At 35.6% G+C, this 18,161-nt stretch overlaps 1 protein-coding gene across 7 annotated transcripts in view; it reads left to right on the top strand.

Annotated features, from left to right (window-relative positions):
- The window catches only part of IFT80 (intraflagellar transport 80), a 56,749-nt gene that overhangs the window by 4,384 nt on the left and 34,204 nt on the right, over positions 1 to 18,161 (top strand). For all 7 annotated transcript variants that reach the window (XR_012650891.1, XM_075031319.1, XM_075031323.1 and 4 more), the window contains 2 exons: positions 8,395 to 8,505; positions 10,857 to 10,925. Coding sequence is in view for 6 of the 7 variants with exons in the window: in XM_075031319.1 (XP_074887420.1) it covers positions 8,395 to 8,505; positions 10,857 to 10,925 (180 nt within the window). In the remaining variant the exon portion in view is untranslated. The remainder of the gene's footprint in view (positions 1 to 8,394; positions 8,506 to 10,856; positions 10,926 to 18,161) is intronic.

Here is an 18,161-nt window from a genome sequence, read left to right as displayed (position 1 = left end):
TCTTGGACATGTTACAAGAGCATGTCTTGTGTCTGGCTTCTATGGAGTCTTGAATATCCCTCAGAAGCATCTAGTTCTGGCTGTTGTATAGTATATGTTGACTAATATATATGTCCATTATACTGGCAGATGTATACACACATATGTATATCCCGTATGCTGCTATTTGTCCAGTATACTAGTGTACTAATACTAGACTGTATGATGCAATATAGTAGCTGCTGTATTCCAGTGTATGGATTCTCTTTCATGGAAGGGAGGTGGGAGCAAGAAGGTATGATGATTGCTTGAGGGGTTTTTTTCCTCCTCCCCAAAGAGACTAGCAATTGATTTTGCCTGACTTGCACACAGTCAAATTTTTCTTCCCGCATGAAAGCAGATACACTCATATCCCCAGTTCAGTGAAGAAATCTTAGGTAACTGGTTTCATTATTATTTTACATTTATTACAAAGCAGTCCATACTGTTCAGGTCAGAGTTTGTCTCCTTAGTACTGTAATGGGGATTATGTTCCATGCCATCAGGAATTTTCTGTGCAAGTTTTCTCCTTTTGTTTTTTCCCCTCATCCCTTTTCTTTAAGGAAAAACATTTGGAATATCTTCTTCTTGATCTAATTCTTTGTTTGAATAAAATATGGAAAATAATGGTAAAAATAAATTTCCTTAAACCCCCTCCCCCCCTTTTATTTGTGTTTCAAAGAACCTACCATGTGGAAACACTGTAGTTCAGATGAGAGTGTTTCTTCTCGAACCTACCAATTTTAAAAAGCGGTTGATCCTTTATGAAATCTGCTGGTTTACATTGACCTTGTTATAAAAATTGTGTTGGAATAAAAACTCTGCTAAGAAACAAGTTCTTGATGTAGACTGGGCTGCCTAACTGACAATCCACTGGCAAGAACTTGCTGATGGGGTTGGTCTGTTAGTTTGTGAATGATTTCTGGTACTTTCATATGTTACATCCGAGGTCTTGGCATACAGGTGACTTGGAAGAGCTATATGACTTGCAAAAGCTGGACAGTCCTTACGCTGATCCTAACTTTTTATACCTTTGTGTTTTACTTGGTTGATAATGCTGTTGAAGCTTTCAGAGTAAGTCAATTAAATTATTCTGCTGGTACTAGTAATTACGCGCCACAAAAAAGCAGATTGCATCAACATAATAAACTTAGTTTATATTCTTTTGTCGGTTGTCAAAGATCTTGGTGGTAAAGCTGTATTTCTACACAAATGGTAGTGGTGGGAGTTTCTCAACACTGAATTCAAAGCAATATGCTGCTCTAAATCTCTGCCAGCTTTTTCAGGCAGAACGGATCATGGTCAATTGTTGTAGAGAGTTTCCATCAGGATAATAATGGCCATCTGCCCATGACCCTGTTGATAGCTTTCACAGGGACCTATTGATAGTTTTAATGGGACTGGTGGAGAATTTCCAGCTAACTTCTGCCCATGTTTTGGCCAGAACCTTGAATTTGTGGGTCTAGTATGTTTTCTTTGGTGAGGGGAACTTATTGTAAGCTTTTGGCTAGCTTCACAGTGAGCTTGATTGGGAACAGAAGGTTTGTTACTGGGCATTAGCAGTCTGGAGCTGCTGCGTCCAGCATGGCTTTCGGTACGGATGGAGAGAGGTAATATGTATTTGAGGAAGGTAGAGGAAATTCATTCCTTACATGAAATTTTGGTGATTTCTCTGACTTTTGGCAATAGTTGCACTTAAAAATTAGGAGAGCTGAGAGTTCAGTCCACAGACTGAAGGCCAAAATTTCTTCAAGATGTTCAGTACTTCCTAAGGAATAAATGCACTGAACTTAGGGAACAAAAGCAGGACATCTTTTGGCCAGTGTCTGAAGGCTGGCTCCCTATAACTTCCTAGGTATACGTTGGGAGGGAAGACAACAAGAGAAGATTGACCAAGTGGAGTAGTAATTTTTGCAATACTTGGTGCTGAAATTTACTATGAATTTTAGGCAGGTGGGTTTATTGAAGTATTGCTTGTAGAGCTCTTAAGGTGGAAATGGAGATTTTTGTGAAAGCTGAAAGGAAGATTCATTTTTATCAATTGATATTAGCATGCATTATAGTATTATGCTTTGCGGGGTATACCTAAACAAGTATGTTCTTCAGAACATCAGTCAATGATGAATATTAACTGAGCTGATTTCTATGGGATTTCTATTCTTTTTCTTTCAGTGATAAACATGGGATGGAGGGATTTTCGTAGGTCAGCTGATGCTCTTAATTCCTTGCTTTTTTCTCCTTTTTCTTTCTCAGTTTTCACATTTGTATTTCTAATGTCCTGTTTCTTTAACGTTCTAAATTGTATGTGTAAATAGTGAGCAAAAGAGCAACTGTAGTAGTCAGATCTTCTGTTAATTTATTCAGTCAGTTTTCCAGTATTATTAAAATAGTATGGTAGTATTGCATGTTCTGCTTGAATAAAGCTTTGACAGTTGATGGAAGAAATATATAAGGGCTACTGCTACCTTCATGAAAAAGATGACTTTTAAAACTCTGCTATGCAATTTTTCTCTCTCATTTTTCTCTGTTTTTTATATCACTAAGATATGCAAGAAAAAATAAATTGTATTCATAGATATGTTTAGAGAGGTTGAAAGTTGATTTATTTTTTTTTTTTTTCCTTCCCGGAAATGTTAAAAAATTAGCATGTCACAGGAGCTGCACATCCAGAAGTTCTTTAGTCTATATGTGAACCCAGTGTAAATTTCCATAAGGTGTCAGTTCTTAAGTTTAATGTCTAGTAGGTATGAATGCTTGCCCTTCTCTTGTAAGCGGATTAAGTGAAACTGCAACAGAGAGCTATAGTTTAGGAATAAAGATTCAGGAATGGCACCATGTATAGGTAGGCCCAAAAATCTTTTCCAGGATGCATTAGGACCTTTGCAATTAGCTACTAGAAGTTGGATTACTTTAAGTGATATAAGTCAATGGCAGGGGTTTGAAGTGAGGAGTTTTTGCAGTTTAGCAGATGATTCTTCTTGCTGCTCAAGATTTTAGTTGCGTGTGTGACCAACAAAATCTAAACTAGTCCCTTAATGTTGATCTGCATTTTACTCAATAAGACTTTTGTCTTCATTTGCTTATAACTTTTAACAAAGTTTTTTTGTCTAATGTAAAGTTATCATCCTAGGATTGTAGGTAAGGTTGAAGTACTTTCTAAAGATTTCAACTACAAGACATAGTGACAGGAAGGTCAGGAAAATAGCTGTCCCTTCCATAACAGTAAAAAAAAAAAAAAAGTTACTGAATGAGGAAAAAAAAATTCTGTGAAACATGTAAATGATCATGTAGTTGTATCTCTATTAGAATTCATAGGCACTTGAGAGTCTATCAGTTCTATCATTGTCCAGCTTTTGGAGATCAACTTGATTAACTTTCACTTTCTTTTAATGCAGCTGTTTCTTGCTTCCATGCAGCATAAACTGTTTTGGCTATCTTTGCCAACTTTATTGCAGTGGGGGTTTGGGGGTTTTTTTTCTTTTCTTTTTTCTTTTTTTTTTTTTTTCTTTTTACAAGTGTGTAGGCCCTTCAAAATGTCCACTTTTCAGCACATCCCTAAAGCTTATCATCTTTATGATGTTGTAACCTGGATAGGTATTGTCTGATCAAAGTCTGCAATCCAGTAACTTGCCCCCGTTTCCAAAGATGACACATCCTTGGTCGTTAGATAATTTTGTATTGTTTATATTCAGTCCTTGCATTCCTTCTGGACATCTGGGGCCTTTATTACTATTCCTGTCATTAATTTGAATGCTACTGTTCTGCTAGCATAGCACAGTGCAAAAACTGAGCTTAGCTGGATGAATTGCTATTGAAACTAAACACTTTATGGTTGTTATAAAGCAGTAGATACTCTGCGGTAGGAAGATAACATGATACTGCAGAAGGAGGATAGGATGTAATTTCTGTTTAAGTGAACAGAGTAAATCCCAATTTGTTTACATGTTTATAGAGTGCTAAATGTATACAGAACTGGATGAAGAAACTTTTTTTTTTTCTTAAAGTTCTGTTCCCTAAGAAAATGAGACTTCCATGACCAGTGTTGTAAGGGGATTGTCTGGCAGGTAATCAGTAACTTTGGAGCTCCTTGGTATGTTTTATGGAGAGGCAGCTATGTGATGGAAAAATGCCGAATTGGTGAACACCCTCACTGAGGGCACAGCTGCAGCATGGGCTACAGACAGTCCAGGCGGCGAGGAGTTGTTATGCTTGCCCTCACTGAAGGGAAACGTTCAGCTAGGGTCCCTTCTTAGGCAGTAGGGAGTCCAGGAACAAAAGCTGATTGGGTTTGCTGTTACTTATGGAATGAGTGACTTTTGCCATAATTAGTTCACAGATCACAGTTAGTACTTTATCTTCTTTTTTGTAGGGATTTTTTACCTAGTTAACTGTTGTTAGGAGTAAAGGATAAGCTCTTAGCATTGATTGGCAAATTTATCCTGAACTTTCAATTTCTGGAAAACTGTTCATGAGATATATTTGCCAAAAATCAGTTTGTTTTGGTTTTTTTTCAGTGAAATTGAAATACAAAACAGTGTTAATGTAATTTGTGAAAGAGTAAATTGAGATAAAAACTTAAGTGTAGAAAATTTCCAAGTCTTTATCTCCTAGTGTAAATTAGCACTTTCAATGGAGGGGACTTATCTTGTAAAGATTTTTTTTTTTTATGTGCAAATGAATTATCAAATTGTAAAAGTGCATGAACAAGTGTTGTTGCTTAATTGCTATTTTCTAAAAATGTTACATTTTAAATTCTGTTTAACTATTACTTACACAGCATGCCTTATGTGTCAAGCCTGCAATTTTCCTGCAACAGCTAATTCATCTCTGTGATAAGGATTCCTGGAAATTTGCTGAATCCAATGGAAATGGAGTATAATGTCTTTACAGGGTTGCATTAATTCCTGGTTGAACTCCAGATGTTTGTGAAATTAGAGGAAATGTAAATTTAATCCTCTTGGGTTTTCTTCTGAGTTGCATCTCTTGTGGGATATTGTTCTTTTACTTCCTACTTACATTGGTCTTGTTGCTGCTTTTTTACAAAAATAAAAGAATACATTCAACTTTAAACTGCTTATTAAGCACAAATCATAAGTGAAGAGGCTATTTTTTCAACTTTTTATGTTATTGTTAATTTTACATTAGGTCAGCATTTAAGAGTCTATGAAAAGTAATGAACAAAACATACATGTTTTATACTCTGTATTTGAATAGGCTGCTAATCTCCCACTTGAAATTCCTCCAAAACTGGAGAGTCACTTTAAGATTGAGGACAGCTTCTGGCTTCAGTACGTAATAAAAGTAAAGGAACAGTATTTTACAAATCTGAGATGTAAAGTAAGATTAAGTTGAATCACTTATATCTACTCCAGGCATACAGCTAGAATTTTCCCTTTCTTAATTGTGTATAAGGCAGTAAGTTCTAATTTGAAAGCCTCTACTACCTCAATGTTAAGTTGAAGAACAGAAGGCAGAGAAATCCATCGAAACATTGCTTTTGGAGCAACCTCTATGTGTGAATGCAATGAGAAAAGCAGTATCTAATGAGTCACATCATTTGACTGTCATCAGTTTAAATTCATATGTTGGAAAAGTAAAGAAGTTGCAGAAGTAAAGATGATATCCATGAAAACTTGATTTGGCCCTGTTCTGCATAAGTATTATGATACAGTTTTTAAATGCATGATCACATTTTTTCCAGATGAATTCTATCTTAGTGCCTAAGGTGGACCTGCTTTTGTATGAAACTGTATTCTTTCCTGCTAGGCTACAATTTGCTATATTTCATTATTTGAAAGATGCACTGTGAAAGAAGTAAGAGCTTGTGGAGGGGGAAAGGATACAAAAGATTGGTAAATGAGTTGAATGTTTCCCTGTATAACAGGATTTTATCTTGTACTCTGTGACATGGCCCATTGTTTTCCTGATAATGTGACCTAACCAAAGTATTCAGTTGCTTGCCAACTCTCTGTTCTTTCATTTTAATTTATTTTTTCTCTTATGTGTTGAGGCATTTGCTTACAGAAGTATCGAGGTGTGATGGATTCCACCTAGGTCAGTGGAAGCTATTGTTTCAATATATAAAATGCCATAGAATTCTTTGTATCCTTGAAAAAGTAATTCTGAATGTTTCAGATTGGATACTAAAAGTTGATGAAGGCCCTTGAGTTAAATCTCTGTTTATGTCAGCTCCCGATTTGCAAAGCTCTTTTTTTTCTTTTTTTTTTCCCCCCCCAAGGGAAATTAGTGAAATGTGTTCATAATGGCTATGAAGAGCTCAGCCACTTAATGATGAATACTGTAGGTGATGGCATGAGAATATTCATAGTCCTATAGCAGATTAGGTTTAAGTATTCTGCAGTGAAAAAGGTCTTGGCTACAGATTGAACAAGTATGCTATGCATCGAAAAAGACAGGTGATCAGAAAATAAAACATGGGTTTTGATGTATTATTTTAAAATCAGAAAAGGCCATTTTGACAATTTAATTGGAGAAAATAGTATTTAGCCATTGAATTCCTGTGAATCTAGTTATTGGTTATACACAAAAAATTAGAATCTCAGACCTGAGAGATGTTCCATAAAATAATTGATGCATTAATTATATAAAATATATTTCCTAATTATAAAATAACATAATGTTTTAAATGTAGAATATCAGTACTGAAAATTTTAGGAAGCTAAAAATTAACTGAATGAGGAAAAAGTGGTCTTAGTAATAATATTAGTTCTGTGAATTCAGAAAAAATGGGATTAACTAGCTTTTCAGAGTACTCTGGTAGATATGAATATAAGTGATAAAGAAAAGCAGAAACGTATAGTTATGTATGATATTTAAAATGGTCTGTTCAAATAAACATATTTAGACAAACCATTCTTTTTCATCAGTGTTAAAAATCTTTTGCTTGGAAATCTTGCATTGGCAGAGGTTTGGCTGGATTATTGTACTGTTTTGTTTATGTACTTAAAAGTAAAATGAAGACAAAGTGTGATTGTATTAATTTGAATAATACTGTGGAGAGCCCTGATGTATGTTTCATGGTTCTTTACTGACACATCTACCAGAATGCTTTTTCTTTTGGTTCTAGTCTGGCTTTGGTTTTTGTTGTTGGGTTTTTTTTGTTGTTTTGGTTTTTGTTTGGTTGTGGTTTTTTTTCCTTTGTGTTTTTTTTTTTTTAACTGAAGTGCAAAATAAAACATGGGAAACTAACACAATAAAGTTGTTTCAAGCTTCTAGCAGTGCGGGCCACCTAAATTTTGCCATCTTGGCTACTGTGATCTGAATGTGCATTTAAGGCAGTGGTGTCGTGTTTTTACCTTCTACGCAGTTCATAGTTAACTGTTATCACCTGCATACACATATGGGTCTTGATAATGTGGTCCTTTACTGAAGTAGTCAGGTATTTAGTTTCTAGTTCTGGCTCACCAGGTATGGCCTGTTTTATAATTCATATTCCCAAGCAGGATGTTATTAAAGGAAAAATTATTCTGTCTTAAGTGATGGAGCATTTGCACACACTTAGTGTGAGATATCTGTGTGCTGTTATCTCAAAGAATTCTGGTCACTCTGGAAATTGCTTAGAGTGGCTCGCTGTCTGGCAGATTAGATAAAACAATTTTAAAAGAGTTTTGGTTTTAAAGTAGTTAATTTGAATCACTGAACTATTCTAAGCCATGCATTTGTTCTGCCACATGTTTCCAAGTCCTCCTTTGTCTGCTCTTTGGTCCAGTTTAAATTTGATCTTCCTGGATTTAAGCAACATCCCTCATTTGGAAAGAAAGACTTCCTCATGCTTCTGTTGAAATCATTAATAGCTTTGTTTTTGGCTTCTGTGAATTTCCATAACAGCTCCATAATGCAAGCTGTAATACTTCCTCAGAGCAGCACACTCACTGATGGTCAGATTGTTCCTAGCTTTTCCAGTATCCTTTTGGTGTTGAGTGATTTTTCAGATCTTTTAAAAAAAAAAAAAAAAACACCAAAAAAACCCACCACAAGGACTCTCCTGGGTTGCAGTGTATATGCCTCTGTTTGTTAGCTTTCAGGCAATGAAATAACATCAGGCAGTTGTGTCCCTAGAGAAACATGCAAACTTTAGAGGGACATAAGAAAAATGTATAGGCAAGAAAAAGATTATGCATAACAAAAAGAACAAAAAAAATACAACATTGTAGCTAGTTTACAAGTAGTTCTGCAAGAGTTCATTTGTTTGGGCTAATCATAACTGTGAACAAGATAATTGTATGTTTTGTTCTTTTGTTGTTGGTGGTGGTTTCTTGTCTTGTGTGTATTTTTAACAGAAGATCACACCATTACAGGCATAAATACCAACTCTCAAAATTAGATACACTATTTGTATCTTGAACTTTTGTTTAGGGAAGTTCCACTTGATTTCAAAGTTAGGAAGAGTAGAGAAAAGTGTAGAAGCACACTGTGGAGCTGTACTTGCAGGAAGGTGGAATTACGAAGGAACAGCCCTGGTTACAGGTAAGCATTCTTAAAGTACTGAAGTGTTTGGAAAACTAATAGAAGAGTTCTTTCAAAATAAAGCCTTTTGTTTTTTTTAATCTACAAAGTTGATATGTCATAAAGAAATGTAAGGGTACAAAAAATATAGTATTGAACTAGGTTTATGAAAACTAAGTGCTTTCAATAAAATATGTAGAATGTAAGTACTTTATGGGATAAATATAACAGGATGTTTTGGAAAAGTAATTTAATCCTTGACATATGTTTGAAAGAGGTAATCCCAAATTTCATTGTTCATATTGTAGTTACACTGAATTTGAATGAATAAAACTGAGTCTGTTAAGTGTTCACACACTGGTCTAGCTTGAAATTCTTGTGAGAAGGGGGAAATGGAAACACAAAAACAGCAATATAAATGAAATTAGCTACAGTAAGTTACTTTTTTTTAGTCTTCATTATCACTGGGTTTATTATTGCCTTGTTTAATAGAAGCTAATTTTGCACTATTTGATTAATGCTGCTTTAGAAGAATGTTGTCTATCTTAGTAGAAGATTTAGTAAAAGCCTTTATATTTTTCAGTGTTCCTATTTATTAGATGTTATCCTATTTACTTGAAAGTGAATGTTTTTAATATCAGATAGAGTGCTTAGATGTTTTTGTGGATATTCTGTACTTCATAAAGGAGAATATTTGATTTTTTTTTCCCTTATCTGTTACAAAAAAAGGCTGCTAAGTTGATACATTTATAACCCTGCACATGACGTTTGGGGTTTTTTAACCAGCACAGTTTACTGAGGCCTTATGAGCATCTTGAATGTTCCTGTGCTTCTCTTTCTTAATTATTAGGAGTGATATAGATCCAGCTGCAGTCTAACTATTTTTTTTCTTTATTGTGGCTGGGAGAGCGATCTCCCAGTGTCTGCATCTCTACATGTCTTTTTGTCCTAAATCTTTTGGTAATTAGTTGCTTTTGGCATTTTTGTCAAAAACTTCTATCCTGATGTTAAGGGGAAGCTAATTAAATTTCCTGTGATAGACTTCTCCTTTATGGGATTTCTGTTGGTGTCAGAATTTTCTACAGCCTCCCGTTGATCTAGCACAGCTGATTTCTTTGGACAAATTCCAACTCAGTCCAGAAGTACTGAAGATAATTTTGGATCTGCTCGTTTCCAGACTCTGACTCTAAAATGCTGCTTCAAGGAACTCTGGCATGTACCTCTGAAATCCCAGAGGGACAGAAATACTGTTCTTTTTAAAGACAGATTTGCCTCAGGAACTTCTCCAAAGAAAAAGTTAAAGTGGTCTTTTCAATCTCGTTGTTGTTTTTTTTTTGTTTTTTTGTTTTTTTTTGTTTGGGGTTTTGTTTTTTGTTGTTTGGTTTTTTTGAAAGACTACATGGCACTTACGGAGAGTATAGGAATTCATCACCATATCCAAACAGCATACTCTGAGAAGGTCTACTCTTATACTGCAACTATACTTGGAGGAAGAGTGAATCATTGATGATACTGTATCAGTTAGAATATTCTTTATGGCTGTATTTCAACAGTATCAAATGTGCACAAATAAGATTTCTAAATTTTTTTTTTTACACTTTTTAAACACTTAAAAGCTACATTGGCCAGATATAAAAAGCTGAAATCTGGTAAGTAAATTACCTTTGAATGGAAGAATGACATTAAGTGTCTGGGTGCACCTTTTTCCTCATTAATTGAATCTGGGAGACCTAAATGAAGGCCCAGAGCTGTATGTTTTAAATATGATAGCACACTAGGAAATCTGTGTTCTTAATGCATACCTAACTATGCTGTACTGTGTATAAGAACTTAATCTTTAATAAGTAAACTGAGTTTCTTGGTAACACGCAGTTATGTTATAAAATTTAAGCCTTCCAAACAGAGCCTTTGGTTATCTTCAGTTTCACCATTTATCAACTGTGAAGCCTCCAGTTTAATACATAAAATCTGTTCTTACTCTCTTCGGACTCCTAAGAGACTCATTTAGTCAGCCTCCAGGCCATTGAACTGTAAATAGATGAAAAGTACTAGCAATGCTGAATAGAGAATACAGAACTTGGGATACTTTAATAGTGATGGACTTTCACTTCCCAGCAGTAGCTTCAGATAAGGAGACTACAGGGATTTTCAGGAGAGGAAGAGACTTGTTGATAATAGCAGAAGAACAGTCTTAAATATTTTTTCATTAATATACTACCTCTTTGCATGTTAGGAAAACTACATAAACAATATTTACCTCTAAGAAGACCTGGACTTATTTTAACTCTAGTGTTTTCTAGGTAAATACAAGTGCCATGTTTGTTAGACTTATTATTGCATTTAAGTTGATGATTTCTGTGATAACTTTACAGTTGGTGAAGATGGCCAAGTGAAAATCTGGTCTAAAAGTGGAATGCTGAGGTCCACTTTAGCTCAGCAAGGTAAGTTAATTTTCTTAAAGTTCCATTAGAACTTTTTAATTTGGGGTATTACGAAATATATTTAAATAACAGACCCTAAATCTGGCAGTAATGGTTTGTTTAAGGATCTTAAGGCCTGGATAAACTTAACTAAAATTAAATGTAAATCATAGTTGAATACAGGGGGAACTGGATTTTTAATAACATGATTATCTTAAAAAAAATTCTTCAAATTAAAAGTATTATTGCAACATTTTTAGACAATAGTTTCAGTTTCACCCTAAGGATTCTGGAAAGGCTAAAGAATTAAACAAGAAAAAAATCCAGTTTTTAATATCAAGCCACAGACTCTCACGGTGAAACTGAAAAAAATAATAATCTAAAAGTATTGCAAGAATGCTTGAAAGATGCAAGGTGCATGTGGGTTAGTTCCTCTGAACTTTAAAACTCTTAACAGCTTTTGGTTCATCTATTTAACTCAGTAACTAATTTAATATATAGAAACAGACCTACTGAAATGAAACAATCCCTGTGCTTAAGTTCTTTGTTGAACTGGGGCCATGGAGTCCTAACCTTGATCTTGACTTTATAACTACAGTTTTTTGCATACTAGACCATTCCAGTTATTTACGTTAATTCAAAATCACATTACTGTAAAGTGCAACAGTATAAACTGCAAATATGTATTTATACAAATAATGTTTGATATTTTTAAAAAGCTATTTTTTTATAATCATAATTTCTAACCCTTTTGTACTATTTCAGTGAAGATACTGAGCTAGATTTTGTTTTTCAGACTTCATACATTGAGATCATGTGACCTTTTGACATTTTTTAAGAAACCACATGCACCTGGGGTTGGGTTAAATGTCAGACCTTTATCTCTTTCTAAAACAAATTATCTAAATTCTTTCAACCTGTTGAAGGCATTTTAACCACAGGAGTGAATGTAAAATGTATTTCAATTCTGTTAAGGAAGTTCATATTCAGATGTAATGTTTTTTCATGCTTACAATGTAAAAAGATAAGCCAACTGAACTGTAATTTTTGAAAAGAAAAATAAAGGTTGAAGCACACACTCTTCACTATTTCTCAGTTGATAGTTTCAGGGGTTTTTTTATACTTCATTGTGCTTATTTGAGGTTTGACGAAGCTTATAAAGTAAGAGATGTTCTAGTTTGAAATATGCAAGCTGAATTTTCATTGATTTCTTACAGTTTCTGGTACAGTATAAAAGTACAGTTGAGTCCCCATGGAATAACTGTCATTTTGTATTTGTGTTTTGAGATAAGATCCTGTGAGACTAACAAACCCTTTAAACTTAAATTTATAGGATCAGATTCCCACAGACTCCTCTGTAAGCTACTGACATACCTGGGATCAGGACAGGATTCTGCAGAAATTATTAGTTGTTTAAGAGAGGTATATCATGTTTGAGCTAATTTTGTACTTCCTTTATCATCTCCTTGAGAAATGAAAGGATTCCTGTTGCTAACATTCTTTCTACTCATTCCATTCTTTGTATTAGAAATAAATTTTCAGGCTCTTATCTTTGGATGATGGTCCACATGCCTATTTTATCTTTGGCTTTTTATTCACTACAAAACCATGAACATAAATTTTTCCTTTTTTAGCATTTTCAGTACTTACATGGAGCGCACTGGCTGCATGTCCTTCCATCATGCCAATGCATGGAATAAAGATAGTGTGACCCCATACTCTCTACTGCATTCAGCCTCTAGCTGTAGTGTTGCTGTTATGGCTGCATTGTTCTTTGAGTCTGCTCTCACTTCTTCATCCTTAGATTATCGTAATATTCTTCCTTTTTTTCCTTCTTTTCCTTAAACTGAAAGCTTTTTAAAAAAATGCCTTATTTGCAATCCTTTGGGCTTCCAGCTGACATGGTGCACTGATCTCTTTTGCTTTTTTTTTCATGGATCTCTTTGGTATATGTTGGTAACCCACAGGATTCTGGTTAAAGCGAGATTTCTCTATGTATTCTGTGTTGTATACATTGCAGCATAACGCTGTGTGCAAAGTGTCTGTGTTCCTGTGGAGAGAGCCACAGAATTATGAAGAGCAGGATGTATAAAGTATTGATGGTCCACATGTGAAAGAGAAGATGGCTCTACCAGCACAAATTTTTATGGTGCTTTGTAGACTCTGATACTAAGATTGTTTGAGGTGAAGTCTGTAGTGTCATTGGTGCCACCTGCACTAACTGAGTCCTTTGCAGACCAAACATCTGGTTAGTAGGACCCATGCTGAGCCCACAGTTGCAGAGCCTCTCTTGAAATGTGTGGCTAAAATCACTGGCTCTCTAACCCTCGAAGTCCTCTACGGAGTCAAAGGTGTATTGGTCAAGCTGAAAATTAAGTAGAATGCAGGTGTGCCTTCCTTGCTACAATCAAGATTATTCTGCAGTGCCATTTCTTTAGCTTATCCCACCAGTGAAGCTGACAGCTTTGCTGATAACTTTACTCTTACTCCAAGATCTGAGAAGCTTCAGGGCAAGCAAGCAAGCCTCATGGATCCACCCTAAGTATTTCATTGCTAGAGCACCTGCTTTGATCCTGGTTAATATTCTGGTGTCCCTAATTGCAGTCAAGACAGGAGTAATTCCTTGTGGGAAAGTCATATTCTAAATCCACAGGATGACTTTCTTTCTTGTGCTGTGAAAACTTACTTTCTTTAAGAGCATTTGATCAAGGACATCACCATAACCTTTATGAAAGTACACATACATTGTGCAGACCAAGTCAATGTTCTCTATGTGCTTTTTGATTCTTCGTGAAGCCATGACATTCCATTATAAAATAATATGATACTTATTTATCATTTAAACATCATTCTCCACAGACCTATTGTTTCTGTGTCACACATTCTATCACTTTACCTCAAATGGATTCCTAATTCTTCAGGTGATTTCTGTCACCTTTCTTTCACCTTGAATTTGTCGTCTAGTACTCCTAGGACCATATCTTTCTTGAATACTTATCTTTTGGCCCTGCTGACTTTCTGATGGGCTTCCAGTGACTAGTACACTGAGTAAGCACCAAGGAGTAATGCAAATAATTGGCTTATAGGTTGCTGTTTTGGTTAATGGAAGCAAAGTCACAACAATTCCAATGTAAACAGTTTAATTACAACATGTTTATTGTGAAGTGGAACTTACTTTGAGGGACAACTGTATTCCAAATGCAGCTCCTATTTTTTGTGCTGCCACAGAGAGACATGAAATTGTCTGAATGAATGTTTCTACCCCCGTGAAAGTAAAAAGTCTCACGCAGGCTTACTGTTGTAATTACCAAAGTATCTGTTGTGGCTGAAAGTGTCAGAGTGACTGCTCTATCACTCCTGCACTCAACCTAGCTCTTTCTGTGCTGTATGCATTGGCCACAGGAATGATTCATTGGGGATTAACATCTGCTAGTAGAGCACTGAGATGTGAAAAGCCCACCCTGTGTGCTTAATGCTGACGTTCTTTCTTCAGATCTTCTCTCAGTCCACCTTTTCTGCTTTTCTCACTTCTTTTCTCAGGGAGTTTTTTTTCCTGAAACTGTTTATCACCAATGCAATTCACTGCAGTTTGTCTGTTCTGCTGAATTTTTCCTTCCACAGCAATGCAGTGTGTTGGCAGTCTTTTCCCAACCAAGTTCTTGTTAAGTGCAGAAGGAAATGAGTTAACTTAGCTCCTGCTGTTAAGCCCTGGAAATTGTGGTTAAGTAGTCAGCCATCATAAAAAAGTTAAACATTTGGTTTAAATATAAAAGTCTTCTGATTGTTAAATCAGCATTAGAGCAGGACAAAAATTAGTTTATTTAGAATTTCTGTACAGCTGGTGACAGAATTTATGTAATTTTCAACATAAATTGCTGCCAGTAGGAAAACAGCTAGTGCCAGATTTACTTAATATATGTTGTATGTTTCTATGAGTTGTCTCCTGTAATGGTTGACGAGTTAAAAAAAAAAATAAATTACATCATTCTGTATTTCTAAGTAACATAAAATAAATGCCTTCCTAAAAGAAAATACACAAAGTACAAAAATATACAGGAGCAATGACACCAGGTCTCAGTTTAGAGTTTGACTATTTGGAAGCTCAAATCCAAGTTTAGTGTGCTGTGTTGATGTGGCCGTAATAAAATAAGTTTTTTGTTCAGAGAGAAAATTCAAAGGCTTAAGTAGTAAGATATTAGATGATGTTAGGACAGTTGATATAGCAGTTCAAACACTTAAGTATCTAAATATCATCAAAATATTCCCATAAAAAGATATTCATGGGTCATTTTTTGAAATGGAACTTAATATGCCAAAAGTGTCTTTGAAAATTTTACCCTCTAAGAGCATTTCTTAAGCGTTTTGGGGTTTTTTTACCACCATAAATGATAGATGTACAAAAAATGGTTTATTTGCTCAATTTAATTTAATTTGCTCAATTTGATACTTAGTTATCAGCTGAAATATGCATGACTCCCTAAGAAGTGCACATCTCTGAGAACTTAGGAGAATTTCTTTCCATTTTTCTCTTCTAAAATTATGGAATTGTCAAATACCAACATTTAGGCTGTAACAATTAATTGCTCTTTCTGAGGTTTCTGATTTCTCAAACAGAACTTTTGGGGTATAGTTCAGTTGTCTTAAGGTAAGTGTGCCATTAGTGCCATTTGAGGTTCATTGGGCTATTCTGCTTAGCCTCCAAATCTATTCCAGGAGATGGATCTCGTTCAGGTCCTGTGTTGTATCGGTAAGGTCCACATGGGTATCTTGGAGTACCCTAGGTGCGTCGCATTGCTTAGGTGCTTGTGTTTAGACAATTGAATCGTGTCTTCAAAGGCCTCATTTCTGCCAGTGAGAATATTAAGGCTGTTAGAGAAAAACAGAAGCCTGAAATAAGCCTTCTCTTTCCCATTTCAGAAGATACGGAAGCAAGTTTTACAAAAAGTAAAAAGAATAGTCTGACAGGGACTTATTACATAGTCTCCCTTCTTGCAGTTTTATATGCACTGTAATGTTGAGGCCGTGCTGAAACTTGCTGTCCATTGCTACAGGGCTTTTGCCGTGATAGAAATAAATGTTTAGACATGCTCTTTACTTAACTTTCTTAGTTTTATTTGCAAGGAATCAAGTAGCTTAATACTTTGATTCTTCTTCTTCAGGGAAGACTAATCCTGTCAAGTACCATGGAAAATATTTGCATAGTTGGCAAGTCTGATTTTTTTTTTCCTGGATGCTTTTTCCATGTAATTTTTTACTTTCTTCTATTTTCAAAAAAGGTCATTTGAAAACTGTAACATAACATGATTTTAAAACGGAACAGTCAGTTTTATTCTAGATATATCATACCGCAGTTTTCAATCTGCAAAAAATGTTTTCAATTAATTGGGAAAAATTGGTGAAGTCTGCAGGCCAGTCTTTCAGTTTTATTTGTTGTCATTTGTTTTGTAAGTTGCTTGAATATGGGATGTTTGGTTTTTTGTATGTGCAGCAAAACAAAAATATGTGTTTTGTTAAAGGCTTAATTATGGAGCCTAAACATCTTACAAAGGATAATTCAGGTGCAATACAAAACTTTTCCTACCTACATTTGTGTTCAGTCTCACTATTGTAGGTGAAAAGAGCTATTTTCTGTTGTGTGTTGATAAGTATTAGGATGACTGTTGTTGTGTTGATTTTTCTGTATCTTTTAAGTTACAATTGTGAATAAAACTGCATTAGAGTATAAAAGATTAAGTAAATACAAAATGCAGCTATTACTGTTAATTTTCTGGAGTTGTGTAAAACTGTTCCCTTATAAAAAGTTCTACAAGTTAATAGCATGGTAAATGGCAATAGATAATGAGCTTTGAGAAAGATGCAATATTAAAAACACAGTATTAAAATGATAGGTGGTGGCATGGGGGACCATCTGCCTGACTTGCTGGGCTTACTTTTGATACAAATATTTGTTGATTTTAAATTAGGTATTGGTCAGCATCACAGTTAGTGGTCTCAGCATTGGATTTAATCGTATAGTAGGTATTCTGGCAAAGAAGTGTGTGGGGATTTCAAAGTAAACATGAAATGGTTTTGTAGGTATTTGTAGGAATTGTCTAACAGACTAAAGAGGTAGCAAGAGAGAAGATGGGAAGATTTGACAGCTGGGCATTGAAGGCTGACTTTGTGGACTGATCAGTTGGGAGCAGTTAACATTTTAATACTGAATGAAAGATGCCATAATGCAGATAGACCTTAAAAATAAACTGGTGTGGTGGGTTGACCCTGGCTGGACGCCAGGTGCCCACCAAGCCGCTCTATTGCTTCCCTCCTCAGCGGGACAGGGCAGGTAGAAAATAAGATGGAAAAAAAACCTTTTGGGTCAAGATAAAGGCAGTTTAATAAAGCAGAAGCAAAGGCTGCATGCGGAAGCAAAGGTAAACAAAAGATTTATTCTCCGTTTTCCATTAGCAGGTAATGTCCAGCCGCTTCCTGGGAAGTAGGGCTTCAGTATGCATAGTGGTTGCTCCAGAAGACAAACATCATAATAAGGAATGCCCCCTGCCCCTCCTCCTTTCTCTTAGCTTTTATTGCTGAGCAGACATCATATAGTATGGAATATCCCTTTGGTCAGTTGGGGTCGACTGTCCTGGCTACATCCCCTCCCAAGATCTTGCCCACCCCCAGCCTACTGGTGAAGGGGGGAATGTTGGAGAGACAGCCTTGATGCTGTGCCAGCAGCGCTCAGCAGTAGCCAAAAACGGGTGTGTTATCAACACCTTTCTAGCTATCAGTACAAAGCACAGCACTATGAGGGCTGCTGTGGGGAAAATTAACTTAATCTCAGCCAAACCTGATACAACTGACCATGAAGGGCTTTGTTTGATAATAGAGAAAATGGTACAAATGGAAACAATGACACAAATCTTTGCAGTATTCCCGTTAACCATGAGCCAGGGGATCAGTACATCAGGGTGTGAGAGAAGCACCTTAAAGATGAAAGGTGACCGAGAGGTGAGAAGGACAATGTCATGTTATTTTGCACAACTATATCTTGGAATAAGTTTGTCAGATCTTTATTTTAATAGTAGGGAAACAAAAACAATAGGGAGGGTCAGTGAAGCTGAAGAAACAAAATTGTCCAGTTATAAAGATGATTTGACTCAAGAAGAAATCTTAGAATAGCAGAAGAAATTTGGTGATTTTAATTCTTCCAGAGGTGGTTTTAGACAGATCGTGAAATGAAGAAGCAAGTAGTAAATGTAGTCAGAGTCTGCTGGG

The sequence above is a fragment of the Buteo buteo genome, chromosome 7 (assembly GCF_964188355.1).
Source record: "Buteo buteo chromosome 7, bButBut1.hap1.1, whole genome shotgun sequence".
NCBI lineage: Eukaryota > Metazoa > Chordata > Aves > Accipitriformes > Accipitridae > Buteo > Buteo buteo.
This window is presented reverse-complemented; position numbering and strand designations above follow the sequence as displayed.